The sequence below is a fragment of the Miscanthus floridulus genome, chromosome 3, assembly GCF_019320115.1.
Source record: "Miscanthus floridulus cultivar M001 chromosome 3, ASM1932011v1, whole genome shotgun sequence".
Taxonomy (NCBI): domain Eukaryota; kingdom Viridiplantae; phylum Streptophyta; class Magnoliopsida; order Poales; family Poaceae; genus Miscanthus; species Miscanthus floridulus.
In genome coordinates this window covers 37,554,936-37,580,843 of record NC_089582.1, presented here as the reverse complement: position 1 = coordinate 37,580,843, position 25,908 = coordinate 37,554,936, and the positions used below count along the sequence as shown (strand labels likewise).

Genomic DNA, 25,908 nt, shown 5'->3' with positions numbered 1-25,908 from the left:
CCCCTCCCCCCCTCCCACCCTCGCCGGAGCTACTCGCCCTGACCTAGTCCAATCGTCTCCACCACCGCTAGGGCCCCTAAACCGCCCATCGGCCTCCCCACCGCCTGGCCGGCCTTCCTCCCACAACCCCCTTTCCTTCTAAGGCCGCCGGAGTTTGGGAAGAAGGGAGGGGCTCGCCGGAACCCTAATGCGGGAGGAGAAGGCCTACCTCGCCGGATCTGCCATGGCCGGCACGGGTGGGGGTGTAGGTGCGGGGAGGCGGTGGAGGTTGCCAGGTGCGGCCGTGGGGAGGAGCTCGCCCGGCGCGGCCGTAGGGTGGATCTCGTCGAGAGAGTGAGAGGGGGGTGCGGTGGGGAAGAAAGGGAGCCGCATGCGGCGTGCGTGTGTGCGGTGAGCAGGCCGATGGATAAAAAAATGGCTGACCGAAACGAAGTCATTACCAAAGTATACATAAACACAATTTCAAAAAAAAAGTATATATAAACACAGACAGAAGACATCCCATCAGGCTGCTCTATTCATCAGTTCATGAAATTGGACAGGAAATGTTGCAGTAGTGGTACTAGCTAGATATCACCCCAAATTAGTGAACAAGAAGTTCATAGTAGATCGTTGACACATGCTCATATGCACACACATAATGTGAATCTTCCTGCTCCCCTAACATTTTTTGCATGAGTAACAATTTGGTTTGCATATTTTTAACAAAATACTTGTTGCATGATATCAAGAATTGTTGTTCCTATTTCAGACACAGAGCACTATAAAACCCCATTTTCCCTGGGAGATGGCAAACACATTAGCAGTTTCTGCACAAAATAGAAGGATTGCCTTAATTGGTTTTAGAGACTGTTCATATGCAGCACAAAGTAAACTAAATAGGGGAAGTGAGAAGTAGGAGGAAACCTATGATGTTATTGGTTTTGGTGAATATGATAGGCTAATCAACTGGCGAAATCAGAAGTGTACAAACACACCAATTTGATTTAGGTGGTATGTTAGTTTATTTAGCTAGGCGAAAGCGGAAGTGTACAAACACACCAATCCAGTTGCACTGCTCAACTAGTTGATGTGATGGTCCTCTCTACACCGTTGTTACTAAAAACATGTTTCCTACCGCCCCAAGATTTCCATGTGCATTGTTTTTATGTTTCGTTAATGCAAAGCATAGAATCACTAAGAAACTGGTAGACCTCATGCAAATGACTAAAAAATATTGTAGCGACTTCAATGGGCATGTCAAATGTTTATCATTCATTAGGTAGAAGACACAGAAGTTTCATGTCAATCCAATGGTCTGTCCTCAAGGATTTAACGGCCAAATGTTTATCATTCATTTTATTAGGTAGAAGACAATAGTTTAAGGAATTCCAGTGGTCCTGTCCCAGTGGTAAGGAAATACACACGATCATATAGGCAAGACAGTTTAATGACAATGTGTATCTTACAGTACACATGCCATGCTTTGATCTTTTTCAGCAGCCCGGATTACAAACCTTTTTACTCTGCTAGCATCAGCCAATTAGGTTGAATCTTGAGCACCAGACCAATTATGTAAATAAAGAATGTTCAATCTAAAATTCACAAATTAAATACTGCCAGGAGACGAGAACATTTGAAAATTGAAATAATGCAAACTAACTTATTTCTTTGTTCATAACATTACAAAACTCGTCTGTCAGCCACTCTCCACAAAGTAGTATAACTTATATCAACAAAAGAATGCATATCAACAGAAGTAACTTTGTGATAAACAATATCCCCGGGTCTGTACGTAGCTGTAAATAACGCCACCTGCCTATAACTTAACAAACAATTGGTGGCAGTGGCACATCCGTATTCTCAAAAACACGGGTCGTGGTATTTCTCTGTTTCTACAAACCTTCCACTTTCCTAGCAGTTGATGCCACATGTTTGAGTATCTGGGCCAGTGACACGGGTGGTGAACGGGTCGATGCGAACCCACAGCAAGGAGAAGATCGACGCCAACAGGATTGCCCAGACAACCACAATGGTCGGGGTGCGGTTTTGCCGACCCATGAGACCCTTGAGGAATGGGTACAAGTGAACAATCACCCAGAAGGCGAAGAAGAGCTTGCCAAAGAGCGGCCCCCATGACTGGTAACCGCTGTTGATAGCGTAGGAGATACCAGCAACAACACCGACCAGGTTGATGATCAGAATGGTCGTTGGCGGGATCAGAAGGGTTGTCCACTTGAACATGTACAGCTCCGCAAAGTCACCGTCTTCATCTGAGGCCTTTGAGGTGACAGTGAAGTTGGTGTCGATACCGGCAAGCACCTTGAGGAGACCCTGGAAGACAGGCGAAAAGGTGGGCAGAGATACCTCCAATGACCCAGAATTGTTCATTCCTCCACCACTCGTCAATTCCAACACCACTCCACCTCATCTCGAGGATACCAGTGGCAAAAATTGAAATAAAGAGAGAAATGAACCAAATACTAGCCAAGTTGCTAATCTGCATTCCAAGATAGATTCCATCAGTATCGTTGTTCAATGCTCCTCGTAATAAAGAACACTCTTATGTAACCCATGCTTACCTGTGGGATGATGAACTTCCCAGTGAGCAGACAGATGGCAGGCAGAATACAATAAATGAGAAGTGGGATAGACGTGAGCGGGTAAATGGTGGTGTTGATGTAAGCAAATCTCTCCAAGAACTTCAGGCGTCCTCCATAGCCATACCATAAGGGGCAATGCCGACTGAAAAGAATTTCCACAGAACCAAGAGCCCACCGGAGCACTTGGTTCAGACGATCTGAAAGATTGATGGGAGCAGATCCCTTGAAAGCTGGCCGCTTAGGCATGCAGTAAATTGACCGCCAGCCTCGTGCGTGCATCTTGAATCCAGTAAGAATATCTTCTGTCACAGAACCATAGATCCACCCAATCTGCAATTTGAAATAAACTTGTTAATGCTAACCAAGAAATAGTCTTACTATTGCTAACTTTAACATATGGTTATCAAATTGCAATAATAGAACAGGAAGTGTGCTCTGAACTAAAAGCAAGAGAAGAAACAGATTTTCCCCCTCCAAAACATTTGATTCATCCATGTTTTTGCATTGAATGGTTTCTCCATTTTATTCTTATTGTTGAAGAATTTAAGAGTTTGTTCTGGTTGTCGACCAAGCCAAGCAGGATTCCAGAAAATTTTGCATTCCTGGCTGTCTAGCACAGATTCAGTGTGCTCAGGGTTACATGTTACTCCAGTTCCCAATGTATATCTGTGGCTTTCCCCCTATTGTTTCCATAGGACAAATCAAAACAGTATTGATGTGAGGATTGTCACGTTACCTCAGTTCCCCATTCAGTCTTGTCCTCGTAGCCACAACTTATAACATGGATAGCTTCTTTCAGAAGAGATTCCGGAGTTGCAGACTGAGGAACACCACCATATTCCATCAGAGTGGAGGCAACAAAAGCTGCTGATTGGCCAAATCTCTTCTCCAAGCTCATTTGAGACATAAGAAGTGATTTCTCATCATCAAATCCAGCGCCTGCCGTATAAAAAATGACAGCATGAGTACATGTTTCGAAACCCCCAAATATACAAGAAAAAACAGCATGAGACAGAAAGGTACACTTTTCAGAAACTAAACATTAGTCTTAACCATGAACATCTAAAAACATAAAGGTGTACCTTCAACTCCCTCCTCTATATCTTCAAGATTGAATACTGGCACAGAACTGTCCACATGCTTCTGTGACTTTTTCTTGTCTGAGCCCTTCTTTGATTTGCTTGCCTTCTTCCTGCCACCACATAGTGATGACAAGAAACCACCCTTCTTCTTTTGCTTAATTGGGGGCTCATAGCCATATAGAGCTGTTCTGTTGAAAACACAACCAGTTCCCACATAAACTGGTCCTTGGATGCCATCAAGACCTCTCAAGTTAATCTGTGGTAAACAGAAATGCCCCAAAAATTCAATTAGAAACTTTAGAATTCGTGCACAGTAGTCATAACATCGATGGAGAATATTAAAGCACAATTTGTGGCTTACATCAAAAAACACGGTGTTCCTGTTGGCATATCGATCATTCCTATCAATACCATCGAACCTCTGGGGAAACTGAACGTAGCAGACACTCCTTCCTAGGTTAGGGTCCATAAGGAAGCACATAGCTTCCCTGAGAGCCTTACTGTTGTTGATGTAGTGATCACAATCAAGATTCAACATGTATTGTCCATTGGTAAGCACAGCTGAGACACGAACCTGTGAAAAAGAGAAATCCACCATCACAACCAACATATTGAAGTGAAGTTGATAGTTTTGCACTGTTTGAAATATAACTACTTACAAGAGCATTCATGGCACCAGCTTTCTTGTGATGCTGGAATCCAGGACGCTTTTCACGAGAAACATAGACCAAACGGGGTAGCTCATTGCCCTCAGTATCAAGGCCACCACTGTGACCAAGGAAAACCTGAGTATAATCAGAAGAGGAGTTAGTAAAACAAATTCCTTTCAAGAGAAAAAAGGGGAAAAAGAACTATTATCAACCACATTAGCAGACAACTGAGTAACAGAAGTTTCATTTTGTAGATGCTAACCTGAATCATTCCAGGATGGTCCCTGGTATTGTTTCCTGGCCATGGTGTGCCATCTTGCATGATCCATCCTTCCTCGGGAACTTTCTGTGCCTTAGCAACAAGGCCATTTATCCTAATTTTGAATTCTTCATATTCTCTCTGCCATGATTTTTTGTTAAGACACATCAATGTTGGATTACAACTAGAAAATCAATATATAGATGTTCACAAAGAAGACATACCTTCATGGCCCGGCGGTCTTTAACAAATGAAGGGTGCACTTTGTCCTTCAAGTAATCAATTTTCTGGGAGAAGTACCATTCAGGAGCTCTAGGTTCAATGTTGTACTTCTTAACAAATGGTACCCATTTTCTAGCAAACTCTGAAGTCTCAGCTAGTGCATCAAATGTCAGCATTGCAGCTCCATCATCAGATACATAGCAAGACACCTTATCCACAGGGTAATCCACAGCAAGAATGGATAGCACGGTATTGGCAGTGACAAGAGGAGGCTCCTTCATTGGGTCGACTGTACTGACGAAAATGTCAACAGCAGCCAACTGAGATGGCTCACCTTCCCGGTCATACCTGTTAGAGGAAATGGAACAGTAACAAACATAAGTGATATGAACAAATTTAGTTTGTGTTTGAACAACGTACTAGAGAACTGGAAAAGAGATCACCTTAATGCCAGCCTATCAAGGTAAGTCTCCCGGTTGATTGGAAACCACTTCGGGAACTGATCCAATATCCAGGAAAGAGCGAACCAGATCTCACATATAACAGATAGAAGCCATAATGGGTATGCATTGCGCACAGGATTTGTGATACGGTAGTGCAAGAAGATGCTTAGAACAATCAATCGTAGCACAATAACCATCCTGTATGGATTTATCCTGGAGGAAGGAAGTGGAACTTTCCTAGATAGAGGCTGGCGAGTTTCATCGTTCCTGCAATTCAGATGGCACAAATTAATGTTCCAATATGTGTTGAAGAAAATATAGCAATAAAGGGTTGGACTGACACAATTGCTCACTGTTACAGTGATTTGAGCATGGCAGGTCTGTGCATTTTAGTTAAAGTTATATACGTTTACCAATTCTAAGATATAAATACAATGTTCTGCTTTCTAGGCTAAAGTACACCCTTCACTTTGATTTTGTACTAATCCTGAGAATAGAATAAGTGTGACCTTCCATAAAAGTGTAAACAGGTCATTAATTTGGGAACATAAAGGCAAATCTCCAACTCTTACATTCATCTGCACAGAGGAAATAATTCAAGCTTTTTCCCCTTTTTTGTGAATGTACCTATGCTAATTAAAGAAAACATTAGAACTAAACAACATATGATCCTGTAAAACATGAGTGAGCTGAAGGAGGGTGTTGGAACTCACAATAAGGCATCTTCCATGTTGTAATCAGTTGATGCATCAATATCACCAACACCCCGACCCTCAGAGGGAGCAATGCTTGTGCCATTTGTCATGGGAATTGTTCCCTTATCCTGCTTCATTTTCCAGCCATCAACCCTCTCTTTCCAGGCAACATTCCCAATGCTACCAGAGAATTCCCTTGACGGATTTGCTAGCAAGGAGCAAGAAACAATCATTAGATCTTCACATCAAACAGGTGTAATCTCAAACATGAGAGACCATGGCGAGAAATAAACATACGTGAATGATTCACATAGGGAAATGAAGCACGCTTGCCAATGTTCCCAGTAGGGGACATCATATGATGGTCAGGAGAAGCACCAGGGATTTCTCCCGAGATCTGCAGATCAATTCAGAAAGTAAGCATCATTGCATATCTGAAGAATTTTTAGCACAATGCCTTAATAGTAGTGGCACCAACCTGGCTGTTAGTGACTGACGGGATGTATCCCCGAGGGATCTCACCACTGTCATACTTGGTAAGCCCGATCTCGCCACTGTCATACTTGGGGCGGACAACATCCCCACTGCCCCCAGCGTTCATGCGCCAGCTGCGCATCCTGTCAGCAATCTTCTGCTTCTGGTCTTCATTGCCAGATGCAGGGTAGTTGAAGTCGCTAGCATCATCGGCATCAGTTTCATCTCCTTCCTCCCCACGGATCGCCGGGCTCCCTGAAGAATTCATACAGTTCAGAGAATGCTTAACAAAACCCGCCAATCATCTTTTGCTATTCTTGAGCAAAAAAAAGTCCCGGATGTCACATCATATACAACTCCAGTTACTATTTTTCCCCCTAACTACAATTTAACAGAATTCACACGAAGACAAGACTAAGCCATGCTACAAGCTAAAATAGGATCCAGTGATAGCGACGGAGCTAATATGCCCTCTCTGACCGAAAATGCCATGAGATCCATCACAATTAAAAACAATACCATTTTTGCTGCTCCTGATCAAAGATCCAAACTTTCCTAGTCACTCCAGAATCGGGTTCGGAGACAGCTAAGATCAAACAAATGGAATGGGAGAAGAGACTGTAAATTTACCCTTGTGGCGCTTGTACTTGGTCTTGCACTGGGGGCACGCCTGTGTGCCGTCCTTGCGCTCGTACTCGTAGCAGGGGCGGCACACCGGGAACCCGCAGACGTCGCAGGCGGTGAAGACGTCCCCCTCCGCGGTGGTGCCCACGCCGTCGCCGCAGATCTGGCACACCTGCCCGCCACCGCGCCTCCCCGACTTCTGCACACGCATACACACGGATCACAAGATTCAGTCTTTCTCTCCCAAGATCCACCCCCAACACGAAACGGAATGCAGCTGGGGATCTCCCGCCACTCACCACGCCGTCCGCGTCGCCCTCCATGGCAGGCGAGCTCGCCAAGAACCGACGAGGGAGCTTGGCCTAGGCAGAGCCGAGCCGACACGAGCCGGCACCACTCCCGAGATCCGAGCAGGGGGGGCACGGATCAGCACCGCATCTCCCGCTGCGAGAGCGCTGCTGGTACTAGTAAGTAGTAATGGGGCGGAGAGGGGCGCGGGCTTAACTATGCGGTGGGGAGGAGGAGAGAAAAGGACAGGGCACCACACCGATGGAGGAAGCCGCGGCAACGTGAGTTGGTTCCGCTGTCGCTTTCGACGCGAGGGATTAAGAATTGACACAAGATTATTGCAGCGGGCGAGGCGATTTTGATTCTAGTTAATCTTGCGTGCGTCTGGTGGGATGGGTTTCGGGATTAGTTTAATGCCGAGTAGGCGGGGAGGCGGTGTCGGGGAGAGTGTGCCAGTGAGGCGGGAGGTGGAAGGAGGGTGAGCTGGGGCCGTGCGGGCCCCGTGTGGCAGTGAGAGCTCACTGTCGGTTCCTGAGCACCGACGGAAAATATGCTGGGCGTCGGACTAATTGGTAGGTGCACAAGTGTGAAATGTGGCATGTGTGCTCCCATAAAATAAGCCCAACGGCTCGTCATTACTGAGCTAATTACTTTAGATAGAACAATGATAACATTGGAGTAATTCCTTTTTTATGACAGGTTCTACTGATACCGAAAAGCAAAAGGTTACGTAATGCAAGACTGCTATGGTTATTATATGTAACATACTCTATAATATTGTACACAACAAGATTTGTGTTATTTTGGAGTAATAGTTATTGTTCTCTTCCATTAGTCTCTTAGTACCAACAATATATGCGGTTATTTAGATATTTTCAACGGGTAATTATGTTCCTTGTATAGTTTCTACAATTTTTTTTTGTCCAATCATATATCTTATCTCTTTATCATATACTTCCTCTGTCTCATAAAAAGTGTCATTCTTGCTTTTCGAAAAGTCAAAAAAAATTAACTTTGCCTAAATATATACATAAAAATATTAATATTTATATTGCACAATTAGTATCATTGGACAGATTGTTGAATATATTTTTATAATAAATTTATTTAGATAAAAATGTTGATAATATTTTCTACAACTCTAGTCAAACTTAAGAAAGTATAACCAGAATGAGTCCCAGAGCGACTATTTTTATGAGACGGAGGAACACCTGCACATCTGTTCATGTCTTTGTTTTTCTAGTGTAGACTTGGTTTCTTATCTCAGGAACCACTTCCTTATCTCTCTTCTTTAATTGAAGTGTCACATCATCTTTTTTTTCTTAGGGCCAGTTTAGTTCCAAAATTTTTGGTAAAATGGGTACTGTAGCATTTTCGTTGTTATTTGGCAAATAGTGTCCAATCATAGTCTAATTAGACTTAAAAGATTCGTCTCGTGGATTTCGTCTAAACTGTGTAATTAGTTTTATTTTTTATTTATATTTAATACTTCATGCATGCGTCTAAATATTCGATGTGACGGGGAATGTGAAAAATTTTGCAAAATTTTTGGGAAGTAAACTGGGCCTTAGTTGGCATCTAGTTAATTAAAAGCCAAAAAGATGGCCAGCTCCTCGGGCGGAGCCACCCTCCACGTGGCCCGAAATCTTCGCACACGTTAGATCTTGTGATGGACGGTCCAGATTGTTTGTTGAAGCCGATTCTGCTTGAAGCGCCTTCTCGCGCTTCTTGTTCGCTTCTTTGGCTCCTACCCTGCTTATCGGCTTCTCGTTCGAAATCAGAAAACCAAATAAATACTTCGGCTTCTATTTCGTCTTCCAGATTCTCCTTCCCGATAGTTCTTTGTTCTTCCCGACCCCGACGCTCTCCCGCCCCGTAGCGCCTCCACCCCTGCCGCCGCCTCCGCCCCTTCCTACCTCCTTACCTCTCCTCTCTCCCGGCGTCGCGGCGTGCCTGCCAGGGGCCGGGCGCCGCCCCGCGCGGTGCGCTGCCTGGGCGACGGCCCTGCCGGTTTGGTGCGCGGCGGCGCGCGTGAAACCCGGCGGCGGCGGTCCCCCGCCACGGCGCGGTGCTACCAAACACCGCCGGTGGCCGCCAGCGTGCCTGCCCCACGGCACTGGCTGCTCTCGCCGGTCCGCGTCTGCTCCACGAAACCCTAACTGCACTGCGAACTGCTCTTGGAGTTTGAGGGATTGATTCCATTCGTTCAAGAACACAGGTGCTTGCTCCTAATCTCCGTCCCCATCTCTCTATCTATTATGCACTGATGAACATATTAATATATTCGTTCCTTTTGTTGCAAGGGGAACACGTACTATTCAGGTGTGTGCGTGGTGTTTGGCCAGCGGACATTGTGGCCATTTCCCCCTTTTTTTGATATCTTTTTTTAGATTGCCGCTGATCTGGGTTTGCCACTGATCTAGGTCTTCGCCAGTTATTCCGCGCTGCAATCGGGTGTTCTGAGATGCGACCTCGACAGGTAATGATTTTAGCTATTTTTGACTCCGATGTTTTAGGTTACGAATGTAAAAAAGTATTGCCTCTAAATTACTAATTTATAGCGTGCTACAAGAAATTTTTGTTTAGTTTTGATGCACCTCCTTATGCAGAACGACAGTTAATACCTTGCATTGGTTAAAATCAGCATATAGTTCTATAGAACTTTTCCAAAGTTCATAGGTTTTAATTGATTACAGTCTCTTGTTAGTCTTCATGATTGCAATCTCTTTTTAGTTCTCACTTTTTGCTGCTGCACTGTGAACTGCTATTGGAGTTTGAGGGATTGATTCCATTCGTTCAAGAAGACAGGTGCTTGCTCCTAATCTCCGTCCCCATCTCTCTATCTATTATGCACTGATGAACATATCAATACATTCGTTCCTTTTGTTGCAAGGGGAACACGTACTGGTCAGCGGACAGTTGTGGGCATTTTCCCCTTTTTTTATATCTTTTTTAGATTGGCACTGATCTGGGTTTGCCACTGATCTAGGTCGTCGCCTGGTATTCTGAGCTGCAATCGGGTGTTCTGAGATGCGGCCTCGACAGGTAATGATTTTAGCTATTTTTGGCTCGGATGTTTTAGGTTACAAATGTAAACAAGTATTGCCTCTAAATTACTATTTATAACGTGCTACAAGAATTTTTTTGTTTAGTTTCGATGCACCTCCTTACGTACAAACAATAGATAGTTCCAGTCAAAGAGATACAACATGACAGTTAAAACCTTGCGTTGGTTAAAATCAGCATAGTGTTATATAGAACTTTTCCAAAGTTCTTAGGTTTTAATTGATTCCAGTCTCTTGTTAGTCTTCATGATTGCAATCTCTTTTTAGTTCTCACTTTTTAGGGTAAAAAAATATTCGTTTCTTCTGTGCAGGAAACCAACAACATTTTGGGTGTGAACTACCTATGCCAAAAAGCTTAACTGTTGAGGTACGTAGTATCTTATTTGTGTGATAACGATTGATTATGGCAATAATCTCATTTGTGATACCTTCTGCTTGGTGTATCTACATCCTTTTATAGACCTCTCATTGCTTTATATTGGTACCTACATGTGTAAATATCCTAGGTTCAGTGAAGGAGGGAGGGTACTAACCTGATTTGACACTTTGAACCTATGGCTGCATCTTTTTGCTCCAACAAACCAGATGTAGGCTGCGGGAGGATTGACAGAATAATAATTGCTGATCGCCTTTGTCGGTGGATGGATCAATTTCCAATTCCTTCTTCCTTGGCAATGCTTCCGCGGTTCTGTTGTTCTTTTTTCTTTCTTTTTTTCTTACCTGGTTACCTTGCAATCAGCAAGGAGACGCCAGGCTGTTGTCCTCCCTTAGCATTCATTCCTCGATTATTTTTCTCACTTTCTGTGATTCTTTGATTCAAGTTCTTCTGTTTAATTCTTCTTTTCCTCTTTGGTCTGCGGTGGGATATTTACCTATTCTTGCTAGAAAAAAGGGTTCCTTTCCAAAGCCACTCTGCTGTTCCATGCTTGCCAACTAAATTTTACCATGCCACTCCACTCTGCTCTCCCTCGATCCGTCCTGGTTTACTCCCCCTCTCTTTCTCTCCCTCTCTCCTGATCTGGTATTCTCATCCTTTTCTCCCACCGATCTACATGGTTACTGTGAATTTTTGTTGTTCTGTAAGTCCTGATCTGCTCGGTTCGGTTATGACAGAGATCTGAGCACATGAGCATGTCACTGATATTTGTTTCACACCATGTGCACTGCAATGCTGATGTTTTGGGTTCATTGTTTGCATTTCAGCCATGTGCAGTCATGAGTACGAAGTCAGGACTGTTGTTACGTTTAGAGTTGAGGGAATGGGCTACTGCTATGATGATTGCACTGTAAATTATGTTTATTTGTGTTCCATGTAATGATCATGGTTTTCCTTTGCACAGATTACATCTTCTTGGTTTTTACATGCCTGAGGCAATGCTCATGACCTATGATCATTCTTCCTCTTACATCTTTTTACTATGTTGACAACTTAGGCAATGACCATGGCCACTGTTGGTACAGTTTTTGCCGTCTCTTTCAGCCTGTCCCATGATAGCTGAGGCAATGGTCAATTGGTTGCCTGTGTTTTCTTGCAATCATTCCTGCCTGATCTGTTTTGCTTAGTTTGGACACACCAATGAGAGATACCACTGATTGCCTATTTAGTCACATACTATGCGGCTGCAATTTGCTCTTAAGTATGAGATCTGAGGTTGTGTTGCCATTGCCTGTGATGATTTATTCCTTTGCCTGTTCGTTACCTGTGATCATTGCCTGTGATGTCAGATTATATAATGTCGTTTCTGAGCACATGCCCTATTCCCAAGGATTACATTAACATACACTTTGGTTGTAGGCGGTCACTTTTGGTTCTCCTGTTTCTCTGTTTTTTTGGGTATGAATTTTGTGCTTTCTTGTGCTCTACTTGCTTTTATCTTGGTCCAGTTAATGTTTCCGTTGATATTTTTTGGGAACATCGACGACGCTTGCCTGCTGCTTCGTAAGAAGAAAGCTCATGCACCTTTTTCCAACCAATGTTGCAGTTGCACTAATAATTGCAATGTTTTCTTCAGACCAGTAGGCTGTATATTTGTTGGATATGTAATTTCGAGCATCCTATTGCCATATCTTCCTTTAGTATGCGTGAGATTAATTTTAGGTGCTATGGGCACAGATGAAAGTCACTGATCTCCAGGTACAAATCTTCAGTTTCTATCTTCATTCATGACATGCCTAAAATTTCTTTTCTGCATATTGCACGATCTCCATGTGTTTTAGGTAAACAGAGCAATTCATGCTTATATGGGTATCCTACTCATAGCATGGTCTTACTGTTACTATGATCCTAACTCTTATATATTGTTCATATTTGTTAATAGTGGAATTTTTCTATCTTGGTCAGGAGTATGGAACATGCTGCTACAGCAACAGAGAAAGGTTCCGCTGTTTGTACAGGTTGGCTTAATGTAGTCAATTATGATATTCTATTTTGTTTCGGTTTTCGTACTATTGCCATGAATAATATGCTTCGCTCATGACTGTTACTGCATTAAATTTATTTAACAAGAACAATGGCCTCACCAACTGCTGAAATTGTGTATAGTTCGTCCAAACCATATGCCTACATATGGGGGAATGATTTTATTTACCTGTCCAAATAGTGGTAACTTGATTGACATAGTTCATTTGGTTTATTTCCCTGCACATCAAAGCCTCTCAACTGGTTCACTCTTTCGTTTCAGAAAAAGTGAGTTACACTGTCATCGGCTAAGGACTGGGATCCAATAGGAGTTAGTTTTTTTAGGGGACTGAAAAAAGGAAGTGCCTACTGTTCTTTGCATCTACCAATACATGCATTTTACTTTCTTAAATCTGACGTATATGCCCGTTCCAATTTAGGTTTCCTAATTTGTTAATCTTTTTTTTCCTTCCCTCTAGCAGGGTCCTTTTGGATTCTCAGACAGGACAAGTTTTGCATCGTTGCAGCCTTTTTTACACAGCTCAGGTTGGTGCTCATTTTTAAGATTGGACTTTCCTGCCTTTCAACTGTTATTCTGGCCTCTCTTATCTGTGCACTCCATAATCATAACAGGCCACTTTTCCTTTTCCCTTCTTGTCATGTCTAGACTGAAACCATGTATGTATGCTTCCTTGCAGGACCCAGCAACCATGCAAGATCAATTTCAGCATAATGAGCTGAGGGCATTCTCAGGTGAGGCCATTCTCAGCATGTGGCTTAATGCATCATGTATACACAGTGCGCAATTCCATTTGCCAAATTTTTTTTTGGTATCTCCTGCCGTCTACCTGCGAGCTTCTTTTCACAATGATCAGATTCAATCCTTGACACCACTTGAGCTTTTCTATTGGATGAAATTTTATGTTGCGACAAGACCGTTTATATCGACCATCACTGTTTCTTATTCGTGCTGTACCATACCTATGCTTCTATGATGCATGGATTTTTTCCCCTCGTCAAACTAATGGTGGATATTATTCCATGCACCTGAATAATGATATTGTCGATGTTCTGAATACCTCCATTGCTGCCATATTGCCTGCTCTAACGCAGCAGCTGCTCATGAGGTGGACATCTTAATTTTTCCTTTAGCCTTGCCTCTGCCTACACTGCTCAAATTTTATGCTTGTGGTAGCTGCTATGTTCTGCCCATCTGAAATGTAATTATAGAATCACATTTGGGCTATCCTAGCTAAGGATAAAAACAGTCGGAAATGGTATTACAATATAGAAAACGGAAGCGGTCGGTTCGGGATATTTCTACATTTTAGCAATTAAAGAGTACAAAAAATGGTTGAAAATGGTTGTGAAACCAATTGAAAATGACAAATTTTTATGTTTGGCGAAATTCGGAAACGGTATCATAATATAGAAAATGGTATCATAATATAGAAAACGAAAGCGGTCGGTTCGGAATATTTCTGTACCGTTTTCATCCATGAACCTAGCTTTCTCTAGGTTGTAGTTGTTATGGCTACTGTGAGAATGCAATCGTTGCCCATCTTTCGTTCAGGTAACTCTTAGAGCTGTTTTGGCTTCGTGTAAAAGGCGGTTGTCAATTAGGGTCTCTTAGAGCTGTTTCTAGGTTTAATTTACAATCTCTTCCAAGCAACTTTTCAGTTAAGAAATGATTCTATGCTCCACTTTCGCATGATACGGCCTACTTAAATACGTAATTTCCTTCCTGCCAGACTGTCGTGTTCTGAAAACTTATATATTCTCAGCAGGAAATTTGGAGACATCTTTGATGCTGATCATTTTATAAGTTATTTGAGGGACAATGTGCGGATCATCTGAGATATCCTTGACTGGTTCATACAGAAGAGCTCTTTTGCAGTATAAAGGTGTTTTTTTTAACTCTGTTTTGGTTACCTGAAGCTTTCGTAAAATGCTATTACAACATGCGAGAAATTGTTGGCAATGAAGGGTGTATTCATATTTAGCTACTTTATAGTGCTGTACAAATAACCATGAAACCCGTTTCGAAGCCCCTTGATTGTATAATAGCCAGGGCATTGCACTCTTATCTATTGTTAGTTAGAACTGTCCAATGCTGTCGTAAGCTTATCTGCTCGCCTTCAGGCCTGGTTACCGTATAATATCCAGGCTATCAGGCTTCCATCTACAATTTGTTAGTTACAGCCAGCTGGATCGGCTCCTAGGGTACACTGTAAACTACCAGTGCCACTGCCATATGCCTGCACCATTGTATTACTACGCAAATGACCGTGCCTACGACATGTGCATGATACACTAATTATTCTGACCATAGTCCTTTATCCTCGCGCGCGAGGGCGCGCGCCCTTTACTAGTTAATAATAAAGATAGAAACCATCTAGTTTCATGGTTGTGAGTGACCTTATAGCATCCCAATGCACCTCTCTTTTTCTCTGTACATGTTTCTCTTTTTTCAATACATATCTATCTGTCTCTCCGTCTCTCTCTTACTTTTTTTCTATGCAGCACATGTTTGCACTCCTCAGAATTTTCCATGCTCAAACCTATAAGATCATTTACTTCGTAATGGAGGGAGTAACGTACCCCTACACTATAATATTGTACACAACAAGATTTGTGTTTTTTTTGGAGTAATAATAGTTATTGTTCTGTTCCGCACATCTCTCAGTGCCAACAATATCAAGGTTATTAAAATATTTGCAACCGTTAAACATTTAGGGGTTCCCAACAAATATAAACACACATGACGAAAAAATAACTATTGCAAAGTTATAATATAATTGGATATTTATTAATAGTTGGTATTAAATGTGTATAGTATTACCTTGATATAGATGTAGTATACTCTAGGTAATGGGTAAATTAATACAGAGTACAACATGGCTATGGATACATTACTTAGAATTGATGGAAAATGTGATCATATATGGTACGGTACATCATCACCACTACTCTAAGTGGGGTAAGGTTATCCTTAACCAAACATGGTCTCATAAATAAGTGCGTTGCATTCCATCACGCAATTCTCTCACCTCATTCATGCTCGAAAAAGATATATATATATATATATATATATATATATATATATATATATATATATATATATATATATATATATATATATATAGGGAGAGGCTATTCAGTAGCCGGCTACAAAATAAGTTATTCTGTAGCCACCTCCATTTACTATAATTTTATATACTAATTTACCATAATGTCAATACATATTTTACAATAGTTGGGTTACTATAACACATGGGGATATTTACCATAACGTTATATTAAACCACTTAGTAAGGAGTTACTATAATCTCGTAAATTAACATAGTAATTATCGTAACTCAAAGTGGCTACAGAATAAGTTATTCTGTAGCCAGCTACAGGATAGTAGTTCTATATATATATATATATATATATATATATATATATATATATATATATATATATATATATATATATATGCCATGCCATCATGTGAGGGGAGCCTCACACCGGAGTGGTGAAGCTAAATATATTTGTTTTTGTATTCAACGGTAAGAGTGGCCCAACCATGACGAAATGTGGTTGCGGTCAGGAAATTTATCAGCTGCGAGTTCATAAGCAAATCGCGGCATAAACCGCACGCTGGGCTTGCTAATCCAGGGGGCTGACGCATGGGACCAAGCAGTAGCAGTAACAGCCAACCGACAGGTAGAGAGAGTCCCTGGGTATCTCTGGCTGTGGCCCTAGCGACCGACAAGAAAAGGTAATGGGCCAACATGGTAGAGACACTCCACTTTTCTTTTTTGCTGCCGTGTGCCTGTGCGTGCTATAGCAGGTGGTGCCGTGACCGTGACCGTGACCGTGAGGTGTGTGGATCTCGTTTTCAACTTTCAAGCAGCCGTGGGCCGTGGGCCGTGGCGTGTGGCGTGTGGCCAGAGAGAGGAGAGAGTCCTCCGAGCCTCCTGTCACCGACACACCCCACGCCGCGGTGGTTGGCGTGGGTCGAGAGGTGGAGCCCAGCCCAGGGCCAGGGGCATTCCCGTCACTCCGACACACACAACCGTTACGTGCAGCTCGAGGCTTTGGTGTGGTGCCCGTGTGTCGTGGCAGCGGCCAGAAGGGACACTCGGCCTGTTCGTTGGTTGGTTTTTGGACTAGTTTGAGTTGGTTGGTATTGGTTTATTGTAAGAAAAAAATGCTGTTGACTGGCTAGTTTGGGCTGGCTGAAACCAATAAGCGAACAGACTGACTGGCCCAGCCGTACCGTTTGAGCGAAATATAAATCTGCATCAGCGCAAAGCATCCTTCGTTTTTTCAGCCATGGACAGGACCACCGGCGGCGACCTGTCCCGAAACGATCGCCCGGTGCTGTCCCCAATAGGCTGGCAAGTGGGGCCCGGCTGAGAATACTGCAAATTGCTGCTTGCTCACTCCCGTCGGGATTGCCAATTTTTCTATTTATTACCGGAGAGACAGCCTACTCCTTCGGGCTCTGGCCTTTTGCCACAAGGTCAATCTCGGTCAGGAATGGCATGGTTTCCGGATTGCGACCGTACTAGTACTCCTACTGCTTCCGATCAGGAATGGCACACGGTCGCACATCTTCAATTTTTGTCGTTGATGGTTAATACACCCTTATGATATCAATTAAGTATCATTATGTTCTTCGTTAATTATATTTTCATAGTATATCTTTTGATGCCATAGATTTTTATAATTTTTTCTATAATTTTGGTCAAATTTGAAATGCTTTGACCCTTCGAGATTCTTGGAATTATTTATAATTTGGGATGGATGGAGTATATATTTTCAAAAATTAGAATTAAGTTACCTGCCAACAAAATTTATTGTAAAATTCAAATAAATTTATAAGGGTATGTAATGGCTGGTGCTTACTTTGTTGTGCCCTCATAAAGTCATAAAAATGTGGTTCAAAAGTTTCTTCAAAACTAAAATATGTCCATTAACTATTTATCTTGGTGTATATAACATATTACTAGTCGCTATACAAAATCAATATCATAATAAAGACTTTTAGACAGCTGGATGTGCTTGTAATAATTCGGTTAACCATTGCTGAAACTTAAAAAAAATTTGGCTTTTGTTTGACCTTGGTACGTCCTAAAATTTGAAAACAAAACAGAGTAGCATCATATAGCACCCTCAAAAGGGAACGTACTTAATTTGGCCTGCCGTTGGTCAAATTTATAAAGTTTTACTTCTCTTTGAGCCAAATACGTCCTAAGTAGAAACGGAAAACAATATTTTTTTAAAGTTTCACCAGTGGCTAACCATTGCATGCACATTCAGTGGTCTAAAAGTTGTATCCATAGGCTCATATTTCACATATCTCCCTTTGGGGCCGTTCGCATCTCTGGAATCGTTCCAACCAGGAATGTTATGTTAATTTGAACTATCTTTGATCACCCGGAATGATTTCCGGTGGAATCAAGGGCAAACCAACGAGCCCTTTATGAGATTGATTTTGTAGCAACTCATAAACTTTTCAAGAACATTTGATTTTTTTTCCAAAAAATACTATGGTGGTATATATTTACCCAAAAAGAAATACCATGGTGAAAAGTGTTCGCGCATAGGCCCGTCCTATGGGGGAGGGCAGCTTGTGCGATGCCCATGGGCCCATGAGGCTGGGGGCCCATGAGGGTACCCATGTGTATACTGTATACTACATGCTATCAGTCCATACGTCGGTAAGGCAACAGTGCGTACCAACAGACCTGCGTATCAATTGGCGGACATAATTAAATATATGCTACAAGTTATATACTTTAATCGTCCTATTCAAATATTACATTGTCGGACCCTTAGTTTCTTACTGGCCCAAGGGCCATGAAATTTGTGGGACGGCCCTGCATACGCATCAATCCATATACGGACATACGGTAAACCATCCATGCATGCTCCAGCACGCAACAAAAAAAAATTTGTGCAGAGAGCCGGTGGAAAAGTTGATGGGAATCCCTGAACGGCAGCGTGCCAGCACCAAGCGGATCAGCGTATGACAATGCAAATTAATCAATAGCACAATATATTATTCATTAACCATGCATGCATGGGACAGCTCAGACAGAGGGGCAGCACCTGACTCATGTGCATGATTGACTTGCCTGTGTTGTTTTCCTGTCAAATAAGAAGCCCTATTTGCTCGATCGTTTTTGTGGCTTATTAGCCAGCTGATGTTATTTTGTTGTCAGAGAAAAACACTGTATCATAGCTGATAAGTATGACTGATAGGATCAAGCGAACATGGTATGGTTGATTGGTTCCTAACCACCAACCCCCAATGACCCCATGCACATGTGCCTGAAAAAGAAATCAGATATTGTTCTCCGTCAGATTCCATGCGTTCCGATTCTGCATTGCCGGCCTGGCAGTGTCAGAAGATACTGAAAAACAAATCAGAGAAGAAGAGTGAAGTGATAAACAAGACATGGGCACTCAACCGCAGCAAATTCCTTTGTGTTACACACAGTACATGTACATCCTGTATATAGGCCTATAGGGATCAGTAATTTACCGCTGTGTTAAGAGGGCTGAAAAACTTTTTCAGAATTGTTCTTTGATGCAGAGCAACCCATCTTGTGACATTAACTATCTGCTTAGTTTACACCATGAAGAAGAATGATATCTATCCTAATGTTAGAACACAATCAGCTTGTTTGTTTGTTGGTTTCAGCCAGGGCTTATCAGTCAGCCAACGGTGTTTTTCTCTCACAACAAACCATCACCAGTCGGGCTTATCAGCTCAGAAACCAACCAGCGAACAGCCTCGAAATTAAACCAGCACTCAGGTCAAGATGCGGACAGAGAGCTGAAATTGCATCAGGAAGCTAGAAGACTTTCAACTAGTTAACTGCGGTAGAAACAAGCTAGTAGGATGGATCGGTTTGTTGAGGTAGGTAGCACATAAATAAAAACATATCAAAGCATAGGGTGACCGACGCTGCAACGTCAACATCACGCAACATATAAAGCTGAATATAATAAATAGATTAAACGGCGAAACCTTTTCTTATAGGACAAATTAAACTTGGCACATCAATCTTTGATATTGCCTGGAGTGACGACATGAGGGGCCATGAGCACGTTAACAAAATTGACAGATTCTTAAAGCCCTGCATGCATGCGCAGTTGTTCCCAAGTCCCTGTCTGCTGTGAATTTCAGTTCCACTCCGTTTTGAAGGAGATCCATCCGTTGCTCAACCTGATGACGACAATTTACCAACGATCCAGCTGATAACGGGCACTGATGATGACGATGACCAGCTGAGCAGGACAATCTGCCCAACTCGGTTTGTTCCCTACATTATTATTGTTCTATATCAATAAATCACTGAATATGAATTAGTGAACTGAGATGTTAGTTTAACCTTGCAATAACTGCGCGGATAATTTCGCTACCCCCACAGGTTTGTATCCATCCAAGTACTGAAGAACCAAAAAATCTCAAGAGTCCCCATCACCGCCAAATGAATTCGGCCCAAATGCTGTTGCACTGATGACATTTTGACGAATTGGTACAGTGATTCATATGCATCACCAGTGTCGTGTGTTGTTCCTGCGGCACTGCCTGACTTGATTATTTTTTCTCCTCTGACAATTTTTTTTGGCCCACGCTCCTAAAAAAAACGACTCGTTCTAAATGTGGGGGAAAAATTGTTCTCTAATCCCTAACTAAAGAAGGGTTCCATGGCCCGTGGATCACGGAGAGCGCAGGTGGCCCAGCTGTTTACAGCCCGTTCGTTTAGGCTTATTCGCTCGTATATGGTTTATAATTTACGGTTTAAACATTGTTTTTCTCTCACTTCAAACTAGACAGCAGTACTTTCAGCCATGGCTTATAAGCCAATTCAACCGAAACGAACAGGCTGTTAGCTTGTGGCCCAAGACCCCCTTCAATTTATTTTGCTGTCACCTGTTAAGCCATTCCGCGAACAGGCCGACCGCATCTACCAAGGGCCTGTTCGGCTGGTATTAAAGCCGGCTGAAACTGTTTTGTTGTGAGAGAAAAATACTGTAGATTCTAGCTGATAAGCCGGCTGATAAGTTCAAATGAACATGCCATATCAAATTTTTGAAAATAAACTCGTCTGAAATTTGGGTGCTTTCTACAAATTTTCCGTACTACAGATCCTTAGGCCAAACCATGCCTGTGATTGCCGCACAGCACGAGCTAAAACTGGGCAGTGCGCACCAAAATTTGTCTTGGAAGTCGATGCATGGAAAAAAGAACTCAAGCTGCAGATAAAGATGGCAATGGGGACCCGCGACCCGATACCCGACGGGTGTTTACTCCATTAGGGTCTAAATATGGACTAAACACACTACCCATGGGTACGTAAATGGACCAAACCCTTCACCCATCGGGTACGCGGGTATGGGTATGTTCTAGCAGTCCCCGTACCCATTTACCCATGGGTGAAAAATACCCGGCCCAAAAGTGAAGAAGCCCACCAGCCCATGTAAAACCCTAGGTTTGCCAACCCTATCCCAATTGCCATTTTCCCACGGTTCCACCCGCGTGACCCGCCTGGTCGCCTGGATTCTGGAGCCGTCGACGCCTGCCCTCCCACCGCCGAAAAAACAACGCCGCCCGCCCATCCACCCCTCGTGACCTCGTCTCGACGTTTATCGTATTCGCATAGCAGATTCACATCCTAGCGTCAGGAACTCGCCACGCCATGCCGACGACGGAGCAAGAACGGTGATTCCCCTTCCCCTAATTCCCTTCATATCATATTCTCCCCCGTACTATTGCACTAACTAGCTTCTTCACTCCGGCGTCAAGGGACTTCGTGGAGGCCCTAGAGGACGGTGAACGCCTAAAGTTGCCGGATCCCGAGCTCGTCGACGCCGTGAACACTCCAAAGCTACTAGATCCGGAGGTCCAAGCTGAAGTCGCTGGCGGCGCTCCCGATGGATGAAGGGTTTGGTCCATTTACGTACCCGTGGGTAGTGTGTTAAGTCCATATTTAGACCCTAATGGAGTAAATACCCATCGGGTATCGGGTCGCGGGTCCCCATTGCCATCTTTAGGTGAAACAAACCATGGAACTAAGCACTTACATGATCATTTGAAGTCGTGTACACTTAGAAAGATCAAGACAGCAGGGAATAAGACTTTGTCACAATCCTGTTTAAGGTTTGGTTCCACAGATTCAGGTACTGTTCAAGTTGAAAACTACACATTTGACCTTCTGGTCTTGCCTCCAAGACATTCAAGAGGGTCTACAGGAACTTGAACTTTGAGCAAAGCAAGTTTATAGGCATGGTTAGTGGTGGTTGCAAGTTCATCACTTGAACTACATGTATCAAGGCAGTCAAGGGGTCCACCATCCGAAAGAGATTAATGCTCCGTGGTTAGACTACAGATTCTGAAAAGTAATGCAGGTAGAGAGAAATAAATATGCTTGCCAGTAACCTTGGTTATATTTGGTGCAAAAACCATAGCAATGTTGCGAGCATTCATCTTGTTGTAGCTTTCATTTTCCACCACATCTACCATAAGATTGATGGCCCATTCAAGCAATGCTGCTTCAACAGGACGTAGGGTACTTGCAAGATGGCTACACTCTTCTTCAGTGTTGCAGTGCATCACTTGTTATGGAGTCAACAAGTCCAATACTCCACTTGGAAGTTCCCGAAACCATGCCTATAATCAGTAACTTCTACATTAATCATGACTAATGTAGAGGAGAAACTAAATGAAAATGAATCTTAATTTACAAAAGATATTATTATATGCTATTATTTGTCTAATTTTATGTGCTTTGGTTAGTGATGGTTGCTGTTGAATTATTGATTTTCATGTGCGTGAATAAATTATTGGCGGGTACGGGTGACCCGACGGGTATGATTTACCCGGCCGTGTATGGGTCTGGGGAAAATTCCCCACCCATGACGGGTGTAGGTATTCTGACGGTACCAAATTTTTATAGCGAGGATGAGTCTGAGGTGGCCATACCCGATGGGGATTTACCCATTGCCATCCTTAGCTGCAGAAGAGCAAACCCAAGAAAAGCCAGTGGCAGTTTGGCAGCCATCTTGGTTTAAAATGTAGTCAGATCCACTCAGCAAAAGCAAATCTGGGGCTACGGAGATTAGAGTGGCAGTTCAGCAGCCATAGGGGAGCGTGGCTGCGTGGGCCGGCGACTTAGGCCTGTTCCGCTTATCAGCTAGAATCTACAGTATTTAATACCAGCCGAATATACCCTAAAGTTTGCCTGAGTAAATCTCATTCCAAATAAAAATTGGAACTGCCAGTATACACGTTTATCATTTGTTTGAATAATGGACCAGTAACCATTACTCATTTTGAAGTTTCTCACGGTGATCTAATATCTTTTAAAGAAAATGATGTGAGAAACCGCAACGAAGAAATAAGGAGATTTTTCTATATTCAGTTATCGACATGCTAGTTGGAAAAATCAACGACAAATTCGTATTAGTCAAAATCTGGAGAAGAACAAGAACAGAATGATTTCGCTTACTCGATGAAATATCGACAAAAACCCATCAAAATTTAGCAAAAACCTTCAAATTCGACAGAAACTCGAAACCTTGCTCACAGATCGCATCACACCAATTAATCAGGCCTAATAACCTAACGAAGTTGTGCAAATTCTAGGTTGGACTTTGCAATTGGAGTCACGAACGCAACCTTCTTGTAGTCGTCGCAATAGCATGCCTCCTAGCCACTATAGCTTTTTTAAAAATACATAGTTTTTTATATGCATTTAGATAGATACATTACATCAAGATATATAAGTAAAAGTAATATATCTAGAAAAGCCAAAACGTCTGATAAATTGTAACGAGGGCGTATTATGCTTCGTGTGAGTTGTTGTTGACCAATTGGAACAGTGTGCTTACTGTTTCTCTGTATATTTGTCTCATGATTTTCAATTCTTGTGCATGATGGGCCAAAACGTACGTGTTGGGCTATATATTGTCGTGGTTTTAATTGAGCTGTAATGGCTATAATGGGATACATACTGGGCTCCACTTTACATGGGTTAATGCGTGGAATTATTTAGGCCCTCAGAATGTTTTGACTCCTATCCGAATGGGCCTGCAAACGGGTCAATAAAAAAACAACTAAAAACGCTAACATGTGTAAATTGATTTGTGCACCCATAAATAGGCTGCGGCCCGCTACATGGGTCATGATGTGGGCTATAAGAAATGTTTTCTAGCTCAGAAAATAGAGGTTTGGGCCGTCGCTGCCAATACTACTACTAGTAGGCCTAAGATTTTGCTCACAAAAAAAAAAAAACTAGTAGGCCTAAGATTTTTCTTTAGTAGACGTTAGAAAGGGATGCCCACCTGTCTGTCACACATTTCCAGAAGAAAGAAGGCGTGCGTGCAGTTCAAAAAGGCCCACGGTGGGCATATGTAAAATTGGGCCCTGCTACTGCTGCCCGTTCTGCTCTTCTAGATTCCGAGGCATATATGTATGGTAAAAAAAAATGTATGGTACCAAGAATCCGAGGAGGGATGAAACGAGGGAGATGGAATGAGGAACAGGCTCTGCAACGCAAGCAAGGTGTTGCTTGGCTCCGGCCAGCGAGCAACGGCGGCGATGCCCAACCTCCCCGTCCGTCTCACGTATTCCTTCTCGCCATGCTGGATGCTGCTGCTGCTAGTATTCAAATTCATAAACCCAGGGAATGCATGCACAAACAGCAAACCTGCCGTGACCTGCCATTGGAGACCTCGCTCTTGCGGAGCGAGGGCCGGCCGGCAACATGAACAGATCAAGCTGCGCTCCTCGCCTTGCTGCGCTCACTCTGGCTCTCCTCTGCTTCGTCTCCCCAGGCGTTGTTGAGTCGGCGGGAGTGTTCACCTTCATCAACCAGTGCAAGACGACCATCTGGCCAGCCGCGATCCCGGGCGACAGCTTCGGCGGCGGCGGGTTTGCGCTCCGCCCGGGGCAGTCAGCGGTGTTCAAGGCGCCGGCGGGTGGCTGGTCGGGCCGGATCTGGGGCCGGACGGGTTGCGACTTCGACGCGTCGGGGAACGGGACGTGCGCGACGGGCTCGTGCGGGACGTCGCTCAAGTGCGGCGCGTCGGGCGCCACGCCCGTCAGCCTCGCTGAGTTCACGCTCGCCGCCGACCGCGACTTCTACGACGTGAGCCTGGTGGACGGATTCAACCTGCCCGTGACGGTGCGCCCCGTGAACGGGCGCGGCGGCAACTGCAGCGCGGCGGGCTGCGTCGGCGACCTGCGCGAGACGTGCCCGCCGGAGCTCGCCGTGAAGGGAGAGGGAGGCCGGACGGTGGCGTGCCGGAGCGCGTGCGACGTGTTCGACACCGACCAGTACTGCTGCCGCGGGCGGTTCGGGAGCCAGCCCACGTGCCCGCCCACGCCCTACTCCAAGAGGTTCAAGGACGCCTGCCCCACGGCCTACAGCTACGCCTACGACGACGCCAGCAGCCTCATCACCTGCTCCGGCGCCGACTACATCATCACCTTCTGCGCCAGCAGGTAGCTACACGATCGATCGCCATCATTATTCTGCTCCTCCGTCCTCTGGATTTTTCATCTCTGGATTTTTCGTGTGGTGATCGATGACAAGAAAGTTCATTACGTGGTTCCTCTGAATGTTTCAGGAAGCAACAAGCGTGCTCGTACCACAACAATCAGCTGGTTTGCAGTGACGCTAGCCGCCGGTCATGGCCGATCACGTCCAAGCTCGTGCTGCTTTTACTGCTGCCCCTCATCTTTTCGGCGCTGCAGTTTCCAGTCTGACCATCCAACAAGAGCAACAAACCTGATATATATTTTCTCAACTGTTTTCTTGTAAATTACACGATTATTGGTGATCAAATATATGCTCCCACGCGTGTTCTGTAAACTATTATAATCTTTGCAGACACCACGAGTAGTGATTGTGGTAAATTAGGCTTGTAAGTACTAAGGATCAATTGAACTCAAATAAGCATACCAATTTCTAGTTAGTTACATGTGCACTGTTGGGTGCTTCTTCATCTTCTCCACTTACTTGAGTAAAGAAAGCCAAGGATAAGTAAGAGGATGGGAACGAATCAATGAGCTAGGAAAAACGTTGAGCACTCAAAATCCCAATATTAACATTTCTTCCTA

The 25,908-nt window shown here is 43.6% G+C and overlaps 2 protein-coding genes and 1 long non-coding RNA gene across 3 annotated transcripts; 2 read left to right on the top strand and 1 right to left on the bottom strand.

The window, feature by feature from the left end:
• Positions 1-1,624: 1,624 nt before the first annotated feature.
• On the bottom strand, positions 1,625-7,688 carry LOC136541575 (probable cellulose synthase A catalytic subunit 8 [UDP-forming]). The gene is given in 15 exon segments (XM_066533511.1): positions 1,625-2,322; positions 2,324-2,479; positions 2,562-2,912; positions 3,319-3,521; positions 3,665-3,920; positions 4,026-4,238; positions 4,324-4,449; positions 4,577-4,714; positions 4,798-5,143; positions 5,239-5,505; positions 5,952-6,141; positions 6,231-6,330; positions 6,412-6,662; positions 7,038-7,230; positions 7,331-7,688. Coding segments are annotated over 15 exon segments (3,243 nt in total). The 5' UTR covers positions 7,355-7,688; the 3' UTR covers positions 1,625-1,893.
• A 2,070-nt stretch (positions 7,689-9,758) lies between these two features.
• Positions 9,759-13,323, top strand: LOC136545472 (uncharacterized). Its single transcript, XR_010781040.1, has 5 exons — positions 9,759-9,798; positions 10,053-10,127; positions 10,309-10,364; positions 10,696-12,518; positions 12,726-13,323. It is a non-coding gene; the product is annotated as an uncharacterized lncRNA (long non-coding RNA).
• Positions 13,324-24,392: 11,069 nt separating this feature from the next.
• Positions 24,393-25,694, top strand: LOC136545471 (pathogenesis-related thaumatin-like protein 3.5). The gene is made up of 2 exons (XM_066537488.1): positions 24,393-25,290; positions 25,416-25,694. Exons 1-2 carry the CDS (start codon positions 24,551-24,553, stop codon positions 25,552-25,554), a joined length of 879 nt encoding a protein of 292 aa, XP_066393585.1. The 5' UTR covers positions 24,393-24,550; the 3' UTR covers positions 25,555-25,694.
• The last annotated feature ends 214 nt before the right edge of the window (positions 25,695-25,908 follow it).

Excerpts from the sequence above, each read along its gene's own strand:
- LOC136545471 (XM_066537488.1), top strand. The coding sequence starts at position 24,551 with ATGAACAGATCAAGCTGCGCTCCTCGCCTTGCTGCGCTCACTCTGGCT. Across the intron at positions 25,291-25,415 it reads ATCACCTTCTGCGCCAGCAG|GAAGCAACAAGCGTGCTCGT; the intron begins GTAGCTACACGA and ends TGAATGTTTCAG.